Consider the following 18,171-nt stretch of genomic DNA (forward strand, 5'->3'; position numbering starts at 1 on the left):
TGTGGCCAGCACTCGTTTTTTTCATATTGTGGACCGCCATGCCTGTTAAAAAGTCAAACAGCCCATTGAGGCAAATGTAATTTCAACGTTTAGAACTGTAATAGAATAGATACTAAATCCCTAAATATCTGATTAAGAACGTTTTATTCTGTGACTGTGACGTATGTGGACCTAATGCCGAATTTCTTAGGGGGGTCACACCTACTCAAGGAAAAAAACTTTGTTAATTGAGGACCTAATGTCTACAACTGAAAGCCAGCCCATGTCAACTGAGCACGAGTGCCTCTCTCGAGATCTACAGGCTTCTTCACACATCAAACACAGGAAGTTACAGCTCTAATTAAGAAAAAGAGGGAGGCCAAGGGGATTCAATGAAGGTGGTTGTTCATTTCACGATATGCTACTTAAAAACCTTTGTAGAGGGACATAATTTCTACAAAAATGCCGTACAACTGAACTATTTGGTATCTGTTTTCTGAACCGTAGCTAGTTTTGCCAATGCGACGCAAAGTATTTTCCTTCTTTTTCTTCCCGCACTCCATTGTGGGTTGACAGTGATCACATAATCTAGGTGCAAAGCCACTAAAACACAAAAGACGTGGATTATGACCACTGGCGTCCTTTTACTGACACTGGGGTTAACATGCGTGACATACCAGTAGGTATATTTGGTTAAGTGTGGACGTTAGTGCTTACTGTCAAATAATATCTTACCTGCTGCTTGATAAAACCTGGTACAATTCACCAGCATCCTGCTGTGAGATAACTTATTTCCCTATAATAGGTTCCTGACAAAAAACATGTTTCTACCAACAATATGACCATACAAGGGGACACCCTCCGCAGAGCTAAGCATTAATGATTACCAGGTGGCCATCTTTGAAAGATCTTGCTTCACTTTTCTGTCCACAACTGAAGACATCATCTCATCCTCCTGCAACCATGTCAGGGCATCTTTTCTGGGCATCATCCTGCCAAGGGTTGTAAGGAAATGCCTCTTTTTGCACGGTCATCCCCAAAGTTTTGGACAGATGCTATTGGTTTTTCGACTCTGAAAGTGCACTGAGGTCTGCTAACCAGACCTCAGTGCCAGTGCCCTAAACTTAAAATGTGTTTGTTTGATTGGCTTATACTCATTAGCATAAGCTAACTTACTTGAAAGTCCCTAGTATATGATGCCCAGCGTACCCATGATTTGTAAGGTAGAGTCACCACAGAGATTGCGGCACTGCTTGTGCCACCCTGGATGTGACTAAGGTAAAACATGGCTCCCAGTCTGCCACTGCGGATTGGAAGAGCACCTGCAAACTGCTCATCCGACTTTGCCATTTAAAGCAATGGCAAAGCCCAATCTTACCTTTTTAATATATGTAGATAAATCATCCCAAAGGCAGGCCTAGTAAGACCTAAGACAGGGTGCAGCATATTAGAAAATGGAACGTATACGTTTACATGTTCCAACAGTAAAAACCCATTATTTAAATTTTTACTGTGGAAAAGTCGAGTAGCCACATGGGTGGGTGCAGAGTTGCAGGCTGACATCTCAGACCACTGCTAACTTCTGACTGGGACTACTGAAGTTGATACTGTAAGGTGTGAAGTTGATACTGTAAGGTTTCAAACAACTTGTTGCATTAAGCCTGACTTTATACCCTTGTTGAAATTAATATCACTGTTGCTGTGTGCAACTTTTACAAAATGCCAGTTCACGGTTGTGCATGGGGTCTGCGCCCAAAACAGCCTTTTGCCCTCCTAGGGAAATGTGCAAACGACTCCCAGGAAAGGTCGAAATAGAAACCTGCATGAAGGAGAGGAGATACCTATACCTGACAGGAAGCCACACAGGTGTTGGCCCAAAAGGAGAAGCCACCTTTGCAGGGCAAATGAGGACACACTTGGGAGAGGGGCTGCTTTATTGTTTAGGCTGACAGATTGGCACTGAGGAAAGAGAGGAGAACCAATTGTCAAACCCTTTTTTCAAGAGCATTTAATCTCATTGGCAGCCAGATGCTCTACACGCTTAGAGAGAGGGGTAACAAAATCTTGCGGGTGGATAGAATAGAGACTTCTGGGATAGCTAAATGCCACACTTCATAGGAAATTGAGATCAGGTGGGAGAGAACCTGGCAGCCCATTAGCTAGTGATCGCTACCTCCCAAGAGTATTTGCTGGGCATAAAAAGGGCACCCCCTAACACCCCGAACTCAGATCTCATTGGAATGGAGAAGAGGATCGAAGAAGGACTGCCCTGCTGCACCAAGGACCCGGCGAAGAACCTGGTGGCTATGAAAGGAGAAGAGACTGTGCCTGCTGTGTCCTGCTTGTGGAATAGTCGTCTCCTGAGCCCAGCCGAAGCAAGAGGCTCCAAGCGTCAGAAGTCTGACCTCCTGTTTGCATCACAGGGCCACAACAGCTGAAGAAACCTGCTGGGGCAAGGTGGTAGTCCAGATGTTCGCATCAGAGACCAGGACCATGCTCAAAGTTGCACCTGAGTCTGCTAGACCCGGAGAGTCGTTGGAGTGCAGCTTGGTCACCTAGAAGATGAGTTATCACCCAGGAAAGGATTTGTCTCTAAACGCAATACCAGGCGACTCATAACCTAATGGCAACTGGACTTCTACAAGAACCAAGAGGACTTTGTGGGACGTCGACCCCTGTGGCCAGGACAACCTCAGCAAAGGGTAGCTGCAGAAAGACCCCCGTAGACCGCATTGCATCTACAACATCCTTAAGCATCTTCAGCATCCAGTATCACTTGCATAAGGACCACTTCATAGAAGTCAATGGAAAGGAGTTACTGACGCTGGAACTGAACTGAAGCCTGATCCTTTTGGAGAGGTAACTGTTTCTGTAAATCTTTTCGGTCCCCTTGACTGGCTCCTTGATGCAGTTGGTTGTCGAAAAGTAACTGGAAGTAACCGCATTGATACTTACCTACGTTTTGCCTGAAAAAAGTTTTTAAGTGCCAAATTCGTTGAATTTGACAATGCTTGTTCACAGTTAAGTAAAAAGTGTTGATTTACCATACCTTATAAATTTTTTATCTTCAGAACCCTCTGGTGTATCTTTTCCATTTTGGACTCTAGATTTACATAAAAATATAATCTATATTTTTAAATTAGTGTTGGATTTCTTGAGTGTCTCGTTTAGTTCTTCCTCAATTGTCTTGGTGCTGTTTAAATGCTCTACACTTGGTTCTTTGTGTAAGCATGACTGCTCAGTCACAGCTACCCAGGGATGAGCTAAAGGTTTAACAAATAAAACCTCATTGTCTTAAAGGGGTTGCTAAGTGTATTACACGATGAGGTCACACAACAATATTCCCCATTTCCTCACAAAGGTCTCAAAAGATTATGGCATATCATACCCCATTATCACTCTGCCTACCCAGTTCATCCTATAGTGCACACACAAACATATACAAACTCAACAAATACAGTCCCAGCCAACACAACCTTGTTCCTGATGCCACAAATCACTTCCCCACCTCATTATTAGCGACACTTTCATCCTCCACATCACTTATTGCCATCAATGCACCTTCTCATGTGCATCCGACGTAGACGATCTCATGAAAAACCTCCAAAGCACACACAGCTGATCAACTTCAAGGACCTCACTTGGCACTTATTGCACTTGCACATTTTAAAGGCAACAAACTAAACCCTCATGATCTCTGCCATGCCCACGTTTAACTGACTAGATAATTTCCTACCAGACAAACAAGTTACTTACCTTAGGTAAGCTTTACTTTGACTTATCTGCTAGCGTGTCTATCTAGCCCCAGATTCCTTACCTTAGAATTCTCCCCAGACATCAGAATGGATCTGGAATTTGTGGGGCAGTCCCCTTGCACGCTGGTAGGTGGCACTATTCAGCTCCAAGTGGCGTCATCTTTGCGTAAAGTGACTTGTGCGGTGCCTATCTAGGAGCCACCCCAGTGCGCTGATGTCAGTTCCTTGTTTTCTGCACCATCAGCATGGATCTGGGGGAGTTCCCCTTTGTCAACTATTCAACCATTTTGTTGAATTAGATCAGTGTGCCTTTTTCCACCTGTTTTAGGACTATGTCCCCAAAGAAACTTACGGGTGTCAAGCCTTGTGGTGCCTGTCACAGACAAATGTCTTTGACAGACCACCGCTTGGTGTGTAAATGGTGCCTGGAACGGGACCACGACTCCACGGTCTGCATGGATAACAGACTATAAATCCGAAGGCCATTTGTGAGCAAGATATAAAGCTTCTGGCTGCTCGCCACGTAACTCTGCACCGCCCCAGGCCCCGCTTGAAAGGGTGGTCCCAGGACCACTCTCTAAGTCACCCGGGCCAATCATCATGACAATCCTGGACTTCTTCAGGTAAGTCTCACCAGAAGAAGCCCAAGAAGTCGAACCGTTCTGTGACTTCTCTTCACTGGTTCCATTAAGTGCATATTACTATACCTTGTAGGATCTGTATCTCCAGGAACCCTCAGGTGGATCTTTTTGGTTTTAGTGTCTAAAAATTAATAAAAATACAGACTATTTTTAGGTCGAGCCTGGGCAGCGCATGCGCTGCGAGGCATGCTGCATTCAAGTAGGGACTTGAAGCTCCGCCCATATTTTTCATTTGCTTGTGTCATTGTCCAGTGTAAACTATGGCTGTTTATTTGTCAATAGGCTTAGTAGTCCCTCCTTAGTACCGCTTTGTCTTATTTTGTAACCTCCCATGGCGACACCCCCTGTTATGTGAGTTGTTACTCTGTAGGCTTTAATTACAGCCTCTGAGCACTATTTTTTCAACTAGCTTTGTCAGGCAGGACACTCTCGCTCCTTATTTTTATAGCACAAACGCACTATTATGTATCTGTTTTAAAAACAACACATATATACAAGGCTACAATGCCAATAGCTCAAACTCTCGTGAATACAAGACTTATTGCATTGCAAATGCTTGTTTTCAATTGCTATTGGATTTCTTGAGTGCCTTTTGTATTTCTTCTTCAGTTGTTTTGGTGCTGTTTAAATGCATAACACTTGTTCCTTTGCGTAAGCCTGACTACTCAGAGCCACTGCTACCCAGAGTTGAGCTAAATGTTTTCACAAACGAAACCTACTGGTCCCAAAGGGGTTGGTAAGTGTATTACATGGCGAGGTCGCACAACCACACCATATAATTCACCCCATTTCCTCACAGTGAGCAAAGTCATGACATTCCAGTACAACAATAAGAGTAAGGTTCTCTTCCAAGAAGACAAAAACTGTATGAACACGCTCCCTCTTCCCCTCCAACCGACACACTGTAGAAAGATCCAATGACATGAACCACTATTTCATCAAGGCATTTTACTCTAGACACAACATAGTCTTCACAAATACCAGTTTCAACTATTCATACATGTCATCATTTCCTAAGATGGCTCTCCTTCATACCACTGATTACTTTGTCTGCATTACTGAGTCACAAAAACAATCACTTATAATAGTGACATACAAACCTCCATCAGATCATTCTCTCAGAAAACAGTAATGTCTTCGATATCATCCTCTCCATGTAACCAATCCCACCTTTAAGCTACAAAATAAAAACGCCCAGGTACTCCCATTTCATCCAACCACACAATTATATGGGTTGCCACGATGTGCTTCAAATTCATCGATCTGCAGTCTACTGCAATAATTCAGGTAACTTGATAATGCTTTCAGGATCTCAAAAGAGATCCTGAAAGCGTTGGGTTGGGTTGGTGCCTAGCACTGGGTTGGGTTGGTGCCTAGGGTTGGGTGACCCTACACCTGTCAGCAGCATTCTCCTCTTCCCAATCCCACATAAATCAATACAAGCAGTTGCATGCGCATCTGGTGACCAGGGTTCAATACACTAACCGAGGATCTTTATCTTTTACATTAACTGGAAAGCTTAAGATTCCTAGTGTAAGTAGGAGATAAGCGCATGATGTGACACGTAGGCGAAAGCCTCAAATCTAGGCCGTGTCAACTCATTCTTTAATCCTTTAGAAGTCAATGAATATTATTATTATAAACTATTATCAACGCTGTTGTTGTTAGTATTGAACCTCAAAGCCTCCTGATGGCAGATCCGATTGTCATCATACTCTTATATGCCTACGTTTTTAAAGTGTCGTCAGCCGATGTCATCGAGGGAAGGAATCATGCCTCAGCACCATCCTGACCTGGCTCTCTGCTGCTATAATCCATTAAGAGTTCACACCAAGTCCAGATCTAAACTTGGATTTTCCTATCCCGCTAGACAGGCTCTCCTTTTACTAACTGCACGAAGCCATGGCCCTAACCTTTCCTTCAAGGGCCATGTGAGCAAAAGGCATTGTGCAGCTTGGTTCCAAGTGAGCATCCTCAAGAACATGAAGTCCTATTTCCCAGCCACCAACTCCTGTTCGACTGTCCCAATTATATACGCCATGTCACAATTACAAAGGCAATGCACAACTCACTGGGCTCCTGAAGCCCCTCTGGAACTGCAGAATGCCATCTTACATGCCACGTCATCTGGCCACAGGTCAAAAGAAAATATGATCAAATAATTCCCAGCCCATATCCGATTCAAGACTCTCTGCATTTCACAAAAGAGATAAATATACTCCTACCCCTACAAAGACGTGTCTGTCCCAAAATACCTCAGGATCAATCTTTCAGACAGATCCTCCAGCACCCTATCTTCCCTTCATGCGACACCTTCGATCTCTGTGTAACCTATGTAGGCTTATGGCCTATACAAACTGCATGTGGAACCTTCGTAGACAGCCATGGAAGGCCTTGTAAAACCCCACAATATGTCAAACACTCATTAACCCTCTGCACTAAGTTACTTATCCGTAACAGTAGTTTTGCAGCTTCACCCTATAACAGATTCAACATGCTGGCTGAGCAGAAATCTACCAATAAGTGGGTTCAGGGTGAATCTCGTTTTTGCAAAATGACCCTCAACCATAATGGTGTCTCAAAGCTCTACTCTCATACACAGTGATAGCCAGTCATGAACGCTCTAAACTCCCCCCCCCACAAACGTACCATCACGCAATACGCACCAACACATCACGCGAAGACGACGACACTGTCCGCATTATCAATATTTTCGACACCCGGTCCGATAGCTCCCCAATGTCCCCCCCTAGTTGTACCTCCATAGTTAACAGTTTGCTATTTTACATCGGCAGTTGCAATCCCGATGATAGTTAGCTGGGAACACATTCACACAAGATTGGACACAATGACACTGGGAAAGAACCCATAAGAGTACAACATTGATACATACCCATCGGGAATGAGCCCAGCCAGAGTTTCAGAAACTTCCACTGAACGGTACAAACCAGAAGGAAGGTTCCCTTCAGAAACTGTTTTCAATGTATAGAATCCATAACGGCTGTGAGGCAGTAAAAATATGTATGTAACTACTTACAATCATTCAGCTCCCAACTGCAGATATGTGTCAATGCATGATAACGATGTAAGATGTTGATTTGTGATAAGTAATGTAAAAATCCCAATAAACAAATTTTAAACAAAAAAAAAAATCGTGTCTCAAATGACTCACTAAAGTCTGCTGTATGATTTCGTATTGATTGTATTTTCGATCGGGGAGTGTATTTTAATTTTTGTATGTTTTATGTATGTTCGTTTTTAACACTTTTTAACACTATAGAACGTATGTATTTTATTGCAATTTTATGGACACAATATATATCTGAATAAAGGAATTGATTGACTCACTAAGATGTAGATATAAAAAGCAAAATCCCTCACATTGTCGAGGCCATCATCAGATAATTTTTTAACGCCATTGTGTTGAATGGCGCGTGTGAAATTGAGAAGACAAAGTGGAATATGCTTTATTGTCTGTGCAATCAGAGTACTTTTCAAGGAAGTTTATAAACACCTCTAATGGAAAATAGTTATGAATGGTGAATGAGCCCTCTTTGTCGGTGATGTTCACAGTGGGCGCACTGAATGTTTCCACGCTATAGTGAGCAGTCAGATCCTGCTGCTGCATTGTAGAAAGATACCAACTCTCCTACGTGCAATTAGTCTGTGACTGCACAAATCCGGCTCCCTCATCAGGCATCATTAGCTACTTATCACAACGGGTCTGCACACCGAGGACTCCACTTCTCACAACCACCCTGCTGGCAAAGGGACATTAACTTGCTGCTGAACGCCTCCACTCGCCCAGCCCGCAGGAAAGTAAGGGGAGAAAACGGATAAACGATCATTTCACAGCAGCTAAGAAGCTACTTCAAGTTTAGTGTCGGGTTTAGCTTCTCAGGAGGATAACAACGTCCTTGCGATGAAGCTCTATTTTACCACTTCAGAATGACTGAAACAAATTCTATGCACAACCATTCTCAATGTATACAGCCATATATAGGCTGTCTATAGCAGCAGCAAGCCATTTGTGCTGGTGCACACAATGGAAGGATGGCACATAGTAGATAATGTGCACACCACACCTTACATGAAGAAAAGGACTAAGAAATACTGATTCATTTATAGATGCCAGTGATGCAACACGGTTTTATTGGTTCAAAGAGCTCGCATACATACCCACCTGCATCTCAACAGGCAGGTCCGGTGTAGAAAGCTAAATCAGTCCGGTCGCTTAGTGGACTAATGCGTCCACTGTAGCAGCCTGTGTTTGACCTCATGGTCACAGTTTCAAATACCGGTGGGGCCTTTCATCCTTCTGAAGTCGATAAAATGAGTACCATTGAGTCAGGTAACAATATACATCTGTTATTTACCGCCAAGATACCCTTTGCGGTGAAGGTGTGCTTTAAAAATACACGTTATGTTAGGGTAAACAGCTCCAATTCAGACTTTTGTCCATCACTGGATCATAAGTAGGTAGATAACTCTAACGTCACCATATGAACACTAGGTACACTGAGAATGATGGGAGTTGGGGGGAGGTGTAAAAATAGCTAAGAAATGACAGGAGAGCTTACTTTTCTGCCAGATCCAAAACCAAGTGCCCACTAAGACCCTGTCTTCCAAACCAGACTGTGTACCAGCAGCCATGTAGACTTTTTCCTCTTAACTTCGGAGATCTCCACGACTTCTTCAGTCTGTGTGAAAATATGGATAACTGCCTCAAATGTCACTCTCAACTTCGCCAGATGCAGAGCTATGCGTCCAAACCCAGGGCGATGAGCGGCTTTATAATTTCCTCTGTTTCTGGATAGACTGCATGCAATTCGGAAAGATCAGGATTCTTTCTCCTCCAGTGGTAAACAATTTCTTCTTTGAGGCTTCTTTCAGGGTTCTCTCTCGGCATTATGGATTACCCAACTTCCTGGGCTCGCTGTTCCCCTCCCGGTCCTGGTAGGGAGCCTTAAGGCCTTGTCTACTTCTGCTCTGTCCTCGGTGAATAAAAACCTCCATAACTGATTGCAAAGGGGTTAAATCATTCTCTGTGTCCCAAGGGAAATCCGGGCCATGGACACTGTTGGCCAGACAGTGCCCTCTAAGTGATTAAGGGGAAGATTTACAAGCCCCTTGCGCCACTTTGCGCCGCAATTGCGTCACTTTTTTGACTCAACGGCGGCGCAAACAATGCTCCCTATTTACAACGTGACGCATTTAGGGAGATGCATCACGTTGTAAAGCCCTGCATCACATTATACCTGCGTCAGGTATAATGTATGCAGGGGGGCGTTCCTACGCAGGAAAGCCTCGTAAAAGTGATGCAGAGAAATCTACAAGATTTCACTGCGTCACTTTGAGGACGCCACTGCGTCAAAACCTAACGCCAGGCGTAAGGAGTGACGCAGTGTAGTGGGACTAGGCCACAAAATGCATTGCTGGAGTTGCGTCGTGCTTGCAACACGACTCCAGCAATGCGTGACTTTTGCCCCAACAGATGCGTCAGAATTTCTGACACATCTGTCAATCCTTCCGCCATGGTGCGCCGTATTGTAAATACGGCGCATCCATGGTGGCGCAAGCATTTTTTAGGGTGGCGCAAGGAAAGTGACGCATCTCTATAGATGCGTCACTTTCTTGTAAATCTGCCCCTAAGTTTTGATCCCAATACAACTTCTGGTATCAAGGCCTCTCCTCTCATTGGGACATCAGTCATCTCTCCTTCAGGTGTTATTTCAATTCCAAATCCTACAGGATGCTGAGGGAGGAAACTATAGTCTTACATTTGTTTTTAGGTTTATTGTCCTTTGGAGGCATCACATTTAGATGCACTATACGAGTTTTCACGTCATTCCAGCAAACACCCTGCACAATAGCTAAATTCTTTATTTCTTACATGTGGGCACCTCCAGTAGTCACAAGCAGGACGCCCATATTTTTGCACCCTTGGAATCCATGCAGCCCAGCCACTACAGACTCCTTTAAAACCCTTTCTCCTTGTGCTGAGCCAGACTTCACTGGTTGTTCCAGATCACACTCAAGAGTCTCATGGTGACATAATAGATCCCCAACACGGCAATCAGGGTGCAGGAGTCCTTCTTCTCTTAGCGGTGCTTACTGAGCTGAGACTCTCACTTCTGCTGCATCAGAGACCGCAAGTCGCCATCTTGAATCTGCTGGCTACAGTTGGACTGGGCCTCATCTGATCTTCGTGGTATCAGGGCTTCAGTTGATCCTCAAGCTGACTCGGTTGAGGCAGAAAGCGGTCTCATCACACCTCCAAGCAGTCTCCTCCTTGCTCCAACACCACCACACGCGACCCCAGAGGTGAAGCCTCGCCAGAACCCTAGAAAACAGGTCCATTCTTGCACCAACAGGGCGCTTCTCCCACAGGGAATCTATTTTTACAGCAACATTTAATCTATATGTTACACCTTCTGTACCGGTACGTTGTACCCTAGTGTGTCCTGATTTCTGCACACAACCATCAGTGTCAAGCAGTGGTATGCACCATGGCTTGGAATGGAGGGAATGTGGACCAGTGGCTCAGTTGTTTACCTAGGATCCTGGAAACCTAATTTCCAATTCTGGATTCATGTGATTTGTGGAAAAACACTAGCTTCTAATGCCCAAGCTGTAAATATGTGTAACAGTATAAGTGTGTAATGTAAGAACTGGCCATTTTGCTATTAATATCCAACTTACATAATTTTACCTCCCCTCACTATCACATTGTGGGCCTGGAGTTAAAACTGTAAAACTACAGACACACACAATATTATTCTTACATACCCTGCTATGACACTTGCCTAGAACAACACAAAATACTTGAATACAAATACAAGACTCTTCAGTCTTCACGCAATCTCTTACATTCGTTTAAACCACAGAGCATAGTGGTGCACCCTGATTTGCTGCTTAGGTTAGTAGAATATTGTCAATTTCTAATCCAATAGCCAGTGATATAAATATTGTAAAGAGACAACATCCCAAAGTGTGTGCACAAGCAAGAGAAAGAAAACTGTGTGCGTTATGTACTGCACTCCCAGCAGAGATGACTTCAGTACTCTAATTGTCCACATGATAGGAGCTCACTTCCACAAAGGCCTGTTGCAATAAGCTGCTGTCATTTTAGGGGAAATAAAGGGAAACATGCTTCCATAGCCCTCCTTCCTCATGCCTCAGCCCAGGAAACTTCGGATGATTCCAATTCCTAAAGAGAACTGGTGAACATAGGGGGGCTCCCACGAGTCAGCAGCCAAGCTGCTCTCCCAACTGATCCATTTTGCAATGGTAAAAATGATACAGTTCAGGATACCTCTACTGTACCAATAAAGGTATTTGATTCATAAACATAAAATTAATGAAAAGCATAACTCCACACAACCAGATGAGGTGCAAGTAAAGTTTAGTGAAGCCAATTTTCCAGGCACTATGAGGAATGGCCACCATGTAGGAAAATTCATGACTTATAAGGAGCAACCCATGTTAAAACACCACTTGTAGTAAATCCATTTACTTTCACGACTGTGGAATGAACGTACAGCTTGCCACTCTGTGTGGCCTCTTCAAGGCGACTGCAAACAAATGGATCGCACTGGCCTAGAACTTCTAATTCCTAACCAGTACCGCATCAGGTTGGGAATCCATTGATGTAGATAAGCTGGCTCTTTGCTACCATACTCCATTTAATTCACTCTACCTTACACAGTGCTTGTGAAGTTATGCTAAAGTACTGGTCTGAGGAGAAAAGTCATTTCATCTGAACTACGTGTTAAGATGAAAACTAGAGTGTACGTCTTGCAACTGGCAGATTTATAGCAAGCCTCAAGAAGTAAAGGGCAACCCCTTAGTCCCATTATAATGGGTATATTATATATTGAAAGGTAAGTGTAAGAGTGAGAAAACCTTAATTTTTAACATAAGTAGGATATTCTTTTTACAAGATTTTGAGTATTACAGAAAAATATTATGTTCTTTACCACCAGAATTAACGTTAAAGTACCCTTGGTAACAGTATCATTGCCTATCCTGATGAAGGCTCTACATAATCATCGCAGTGCTTAAACATGTCGATGTCAGACACACACACCAGATATCATGTGAACAAAGTTAGCAGAAGTGCTGATTGTATGAACATGAAGTAACACTTCATATGAACTACAATGACACTGTACATGTAGACTGATAAACTTGGGTCATCTCTTAGCTCCTTTTTGCATCTTGAGTAGTGAAACTGACAAATGTTAATCAGGACAAAGCAAATCTGAACTTTTCTGCATTCGCTGTGACCTAGTTTGCATACATTTCCTGTCAAAACAAATGTCTGAACCTGTGTCTGTACTTGGTGACTAATCTCCATTCATCAAAGAAACATGCGTAACGTAAAAATGAAATGAAGGTTGCCTCACGAAGACACTTACCTTACCATAGACTAAAGCATCTAGGAAGTATCAGGGTGCTGTTTTAATGTTCCTGCTGTGGACCATGGTCACACCCTGGAAAGATTTACCTATAGGTAGGAATTACTGAGGGTGGTTTCCCACAAATATATACAAATGTATCAACAATAAAGATGACTATTAGAGCTGGATTGATTGTTGGCCATGTCACATTATAGAGTTTTAAAATCTAATTCTGACACTAGTGTCCCCCTCAAAAATATGAATGACTGTGACTGTTCCAGCTTGACATTTTCTGCATGCTGGTATGTGGTAGGGGAGATCTAACTGTCCATGATCTTTCAAAGCAATCCTGGTCACATTGTTTCATCATTTAAGCATCTTCGGCGCTGCAGCATCTGTTTCCCAAAGTAAAACCTGACCCTCCACCCTCAAATTGATACAACCTCTCTCTGACTTTTTTAAGCACCTCAAAGATCCTTCATAATAGTGTCTTGCAAAATGCACCTTCTATGCAAACACTTCCTTCACCACATTTTCTTTTTTTAATCCAAACCCTAGATTTTCAAAGAAATATTTCTTGCTTGAAGCATTTCGGTCAGGCTACACTCTACGTGCCATCGGCTGCTGGGAATTTACACAACCACAGACACTCAGAAATGTGAACAGCAGTTTAGCTCGACATGTGTGGATTGTAGGAGGTCATCCCAAATACACTTCCAACAACATACATCTACAGCTGCTGCATGAGCAGGTTATAGGCACATCTTCTCTACTCTGTGCTTCAGAAGTTTACAGCTATCAGCACAACAAGATACAAGTGTCACTTTCCTTAAGTGTTGCCTAAAACATTAATGTAGCTGGTTATGCTTTTTGAATGGCTAGGATGGAATTTAGCCAATGTGAAGAAGCATAACATTTAATTATGATTTTCAGTTAACAACTATTCACAGTTGTAAAATATTATCTAAATGCCAGATAATAAGCTGAAGCTGAATGTCACAGAAGAAAATACAGTCAGATTTTCTATCTCAGAAGGAATACAATTGGCAATGGAAAATTGAGCTCAATGTCACCAAGGGCTGACATGTCACGGACAAGAAGTAACATCTCTGGGGTCTGACATGCGTTTTTGACAGACTGGTAAAAACCATTAAATTATTGTGAATCTACGACACAGCGTCCGTTCTGTGAACAATGCCTGTATTCCCAGTACAAAGGCAGCTAGGAAAAAAAGCTGAATATGGGGAAAGACAACTCATTACAATGCCCAAGTCCCTTATTTTCCACTTCCCGCCAAATCCTGTGCGAAGAAAGTATTTAATTTCGAAGTTTGATGAACTTCACTACTGGACTCACTTCACAACTTGTTAGTCGAATTAGCTGTCCTGTTTAATATTCTTTAAATATATGCACATGATTCTTGGTTTCAAAGCAATCTATGGCATTTGACAAACAACCTAAATTTTTGGTCAATGAGGGGCAGATGAGCACATGTTTGTAGCTGACTTCCTCTCTGGTCAGAGAGAACATATCCCAACATAGTAACACCAGTTTTGGAATCAAACCAGATGAGTAACAACTGAGCATGTGCTTACCCTGAATTGAGAAGGAATTTCAAGAGTGTTAAAATCTGAAGAGGAAGCAATCCCATCTTCCAGAGTCTGTAGAAACTCTTTCTGAAAATCCAACATTTCTGGTAGACTCCCAAACAAGGATTCCATCTATGGAACAAAGAGAAAATACATAGAATTAATAAATTGTGATTACTGCCTCCCAGTCAGCTATTCCCAACAAGTTATCCTATTTTTTTCAACAAAGTGCTAGTAATTGATGATTTTGTATGACTTTCAAGTGATTAGACACCAGCAAGTAAACCTCAAGGGTTACCCAAAATATAGTGATCTATGGATATTCGTATCTGACACCTGATCTATAGCCCACCCTGCTGGTACTACAGGTATAGAAAACACCCTGCTAAGACTCCAGGTACAGAAAAAAACTCAGCAAGCAGGCACAATCTCACCTCGTCTTGGGTGAGGTAAGTCTCATGTTGAAGTGGATCCAAGTAAACTTCGAAAAGACAGCTTAAGTCCTGTGTGAAACAGAACATACACAGTTTCAAAATTATACACTGAGATATCGGCTAGAGTGGGAGGGGGCGACACACAAAAGTAATCAGAAATAGAAAATTACCCATACAATGTTATCTAGGTAGAATAGTCCTGCAATCTGTTTGGCCGACCAATATACATCTATGAGGTGGGCCCAGCGAGTGGTGGAAGAAGGGATTAGCAGAAGTAAAAAAGACACAAGCTGTGGTGGGTTAAGGAGAACTGTGAGGGGGAGGAACTGTAAGGACAGGGAATATGAGGTGAGAGGAGCAGATGCACTGGATACCCTGGAGAGAAGCAGTAGCGGGAGGGATCAGAGAAGGTGAAGATGAACAAGGCTATGAGTGTGGGATATTGAGGAGGCATAGGACTGTGAGGAAGTATGAGGCTGTGTGGAGGCGTAGGGTTGGGAGGAGGCAGTAGGCATGGGGCAGTGATGGTGGAGAAGTGGGAATTTCTCGATGTGAAACTGTTGGTTAAATCTCTGGAAAGTATTTGGGCGGGAGCTACAAAGGATGGCAATGCATCCATTGAGGATTGACGGGGTTGTGGTGGAAATGGAAGGAGCTGTGTGCGGGGACCCTTTAAAAATTGCGATTATCTAAATTGCAAATGCCAAAACCTTCATGCATAGGAAAAGGCCTTTTTCCATTCACAAACGGGCCGATTGCGAACGGGAAAAGGCTTGATGCATCTGGCCCAAAGTTCTTAATTTGCAAAAACACTGATTCTCCTGCACTAACAGGAAATAGGCTAATAGGTTTCCTAAATCACCTTCACATATGATTTCTCTGTGTCCACAAGCTCTTGAATAACTTTCCGAAGTCTGTCGGCATCAGATAGGTGTCGAGAAAGTGGCCTCCGAGGAGGATTTGGGCTCTCTCTTGGACCTTCCATCCCGTTGGGCTGTATGTCCTGCAAACTTCGACACAACGTGGAAATCTGTTCAGCACTCTGAAATAAGTGAAGGTCACTGTTATGTACAGCACTGTGCATGTGATGCATATGATACATTAAAAAACAAAGCAATATGATGAGTAGATCTTCGGCACCCATTCACGTCTAATAAAATAGAATGTATCCCTTTGTTCAGAAATTTCTGATAGAGCGTAAACAATGCCTCACCTGCAGTACTGTTAAATTAATCTTCGTCAGAATGTCACTAAAATGTGTATGCGGTGAATTAAAAAAGTGCCCACATCTTACTTTGCTTGTTGGCACCTCAACCCATTACTAGAGGGTCAAAGGAAACCAATATAGCATCATTCGTTTCTACCAATATCTATATAAAAACAGGTACATCATTCTGTGTACTAAGTGGTGGAAAGCAACAGTCTAAAATAAATATTAGGGGTAAAACACCTGCTTAACTTGAACGCAGTACCACCAAAAAGTTTTATTAAACACAAAATAGATTGGGCAAAATAGATTGGGGAAATCTTTAGGCTAAAGAACTTGTGTGACACCTAAAATGTTCGAATTCGAGGAATATTATTTTCAAAGTTATTTTACAAATAATTCTTGTCAAGATTGCACATTTATATTGTACACATTTCGCACCCAATGCACACCCATTTGCTTGACAATTAAATCCCTAATCAGACAAACCAGGTCTTTTTTGATCACCGCTTTATTTACGAATGGAGCTGAGCAGCTGGAGTCCTTACCGTTCTGGTTTGGCAACAAGGCCCGACTTCATCATTATTGGGCATTTGGACAAATACTTCCCCCAGACTAACCTGACTTGTATTCATGAACATATGAACTGCTATTGGTTATGATAAGTAACCAATACTTTTTTTCACATCAAAAACACTTTCGGTGAAATGATGGCACCATTAAAGTTCATGAAGAACATTTCTGAATTCAGGACCATTTGCTGCAGTCACCGAAATTAATATCAATTACCTTACTAGGGTCTGTGATACTTCCTGCTGCTTCAAACATGACTAAAAAACTCTACGGAGTACTTGTAAATTTTTAATTTGAGCTTAAGTACAAGACATTTTTTAAAGATCTGGAACACTACTCTGAACCGAATGTGGTGCTCTTGGATGCTGTTACTTACATAAATCAGGATATTGTTGCTTATGTTCAGGTCCACTTGCAGACCAGCCAACCTTTGACTGATCATATTCTGAAAGACTTCAGTATCTGAAGACACTTCAGAGAGCAACTGCCAATATCTGAGTACATTTCTATAGGTCAAGAAGGTTGTAATTTATATGGATTTAGGGAGCCATCCTAGGTTATGGTTTGAGAAGAAACGTCTAACAACCAGACCAAAACTGTGTAATCGACCACAGGATTACTGTGCTGCTCACGTTGATTGCTTTATTGTGTAGTGTTATGGCCACACAAATGTTGACCTCTCTTGCCTGCTTCTTCTTCCATGCCATCACAACTGGAAACCCTTAGAGCACTGGATTCTGCACATTTTTTATGATGCTTGTGCATTTCATACACTTGATCTTACCTTAGCCCTTACATGGGACAGCATATGACTATGGCTCTCGGGTGGAGGGCTAAAATGTGGTATCAAGGTGTAGGTCAGAACGCTTTCATTGCAAATACCGAATGCCTTGGAAAAGGCAGTCACAGTGCATCATAAAGTTCTACAGTACAGATTTGTAATGGTAGAAAATAAAAAACACAATCAACATAAAGAAGAACCTAGCACGCTCAGAGGCACTGGCACTGGGAAACCCTTGAAATCAGAGCACAAATAGCAGCGGCTGCACAAAAGCAAAGACCTTCGTACAGCTGTCTTTCAGACAGACATTGAAGAGGTGATGAATACTCTTCAAATGAAACAGCTTTAGACAGCTCCTTTTGCATCAGTTTCTGGTTCTGGAGTAAGGGGTGGTGAATACAATCCGTGGAGGGTGAGGAACTCTGCAGAAATATTCAAAATGGTTGACTGTGCCACATGTTAAGCGTTAGGAAACTTTGGTCAACCAAATATTCTTGTGCTGAACGTCACATCCACCTGCCCCCACACTCTTTGTACCCCCTGTTCTCCTCTCAGCGGGTTTAGGGGAGGATGTTACTTTTGGCATCTCCTGCTAGCTCCGGTTGTGTACATTGCTGCACATCCATCTGTTGTGAAATAGTGAATTTCAACCACAAGATGAACTCCATAGATAGCATTTTAAAGGTCACAAGGCAGATTCAACACTTCCCTTCAGATGTTTAGAAATACACAAACAAGGATGGCAAAGGGGCGAATCACAGTACATATGCATGCACAACCTGATGTGTAGAATTTATGATTTTTTTTTAG

The 18,171-nt window shown here is 42.7% G+C and overlaps 1 protein-coding gene across 3 annotated transcripts in view; it reads right to left on the bottom strand.

Annotated features, from left to right (window-relative positions):
* The window catches only part of TIAM2 (TIAM Rac1 associated GEF 2), a 336,144-nt gene that overhangs the window by 25,985 nt on the left and 291,988 nt on the right, over nt 1-18,171 (bottom strand). For all 3 annotated transcript variants that reach the window (XM_085611533.1, XM_085611535.1, XM_085611534.1), the window contains exons 16-18: nt 15,663-15,842; nt 14,801-14,869; nt 14,373-14,498 (exon numbers count right to left, since the gene is read on the bottom strand). In XM_085611533.1, the coding sequence (XP_085467659.1) occupies nt 14,373-14,498; nt 14,801-14,869; nt 15,663-15,842 (375 nt within the window). The remainder of the gene's footprint in view (nt 1-14,372; nt 14,499-14,800; nt 14,870-15,662; nt 15,843-18,171) is intronic.

Source organism: Triturus cristatus, chromosome 6 (assembly GCF_964204655.1).
Source record: "Triturus cristatus chromosome 6, aTriCri1.1, whole genome shotgun sequence".
NCBI classification, from domain to species: Eukaryota; Metazoa; Chordata; class Amphibia; order Caudata; family Salamandridae; genus Triturus; species Triturus cristatus.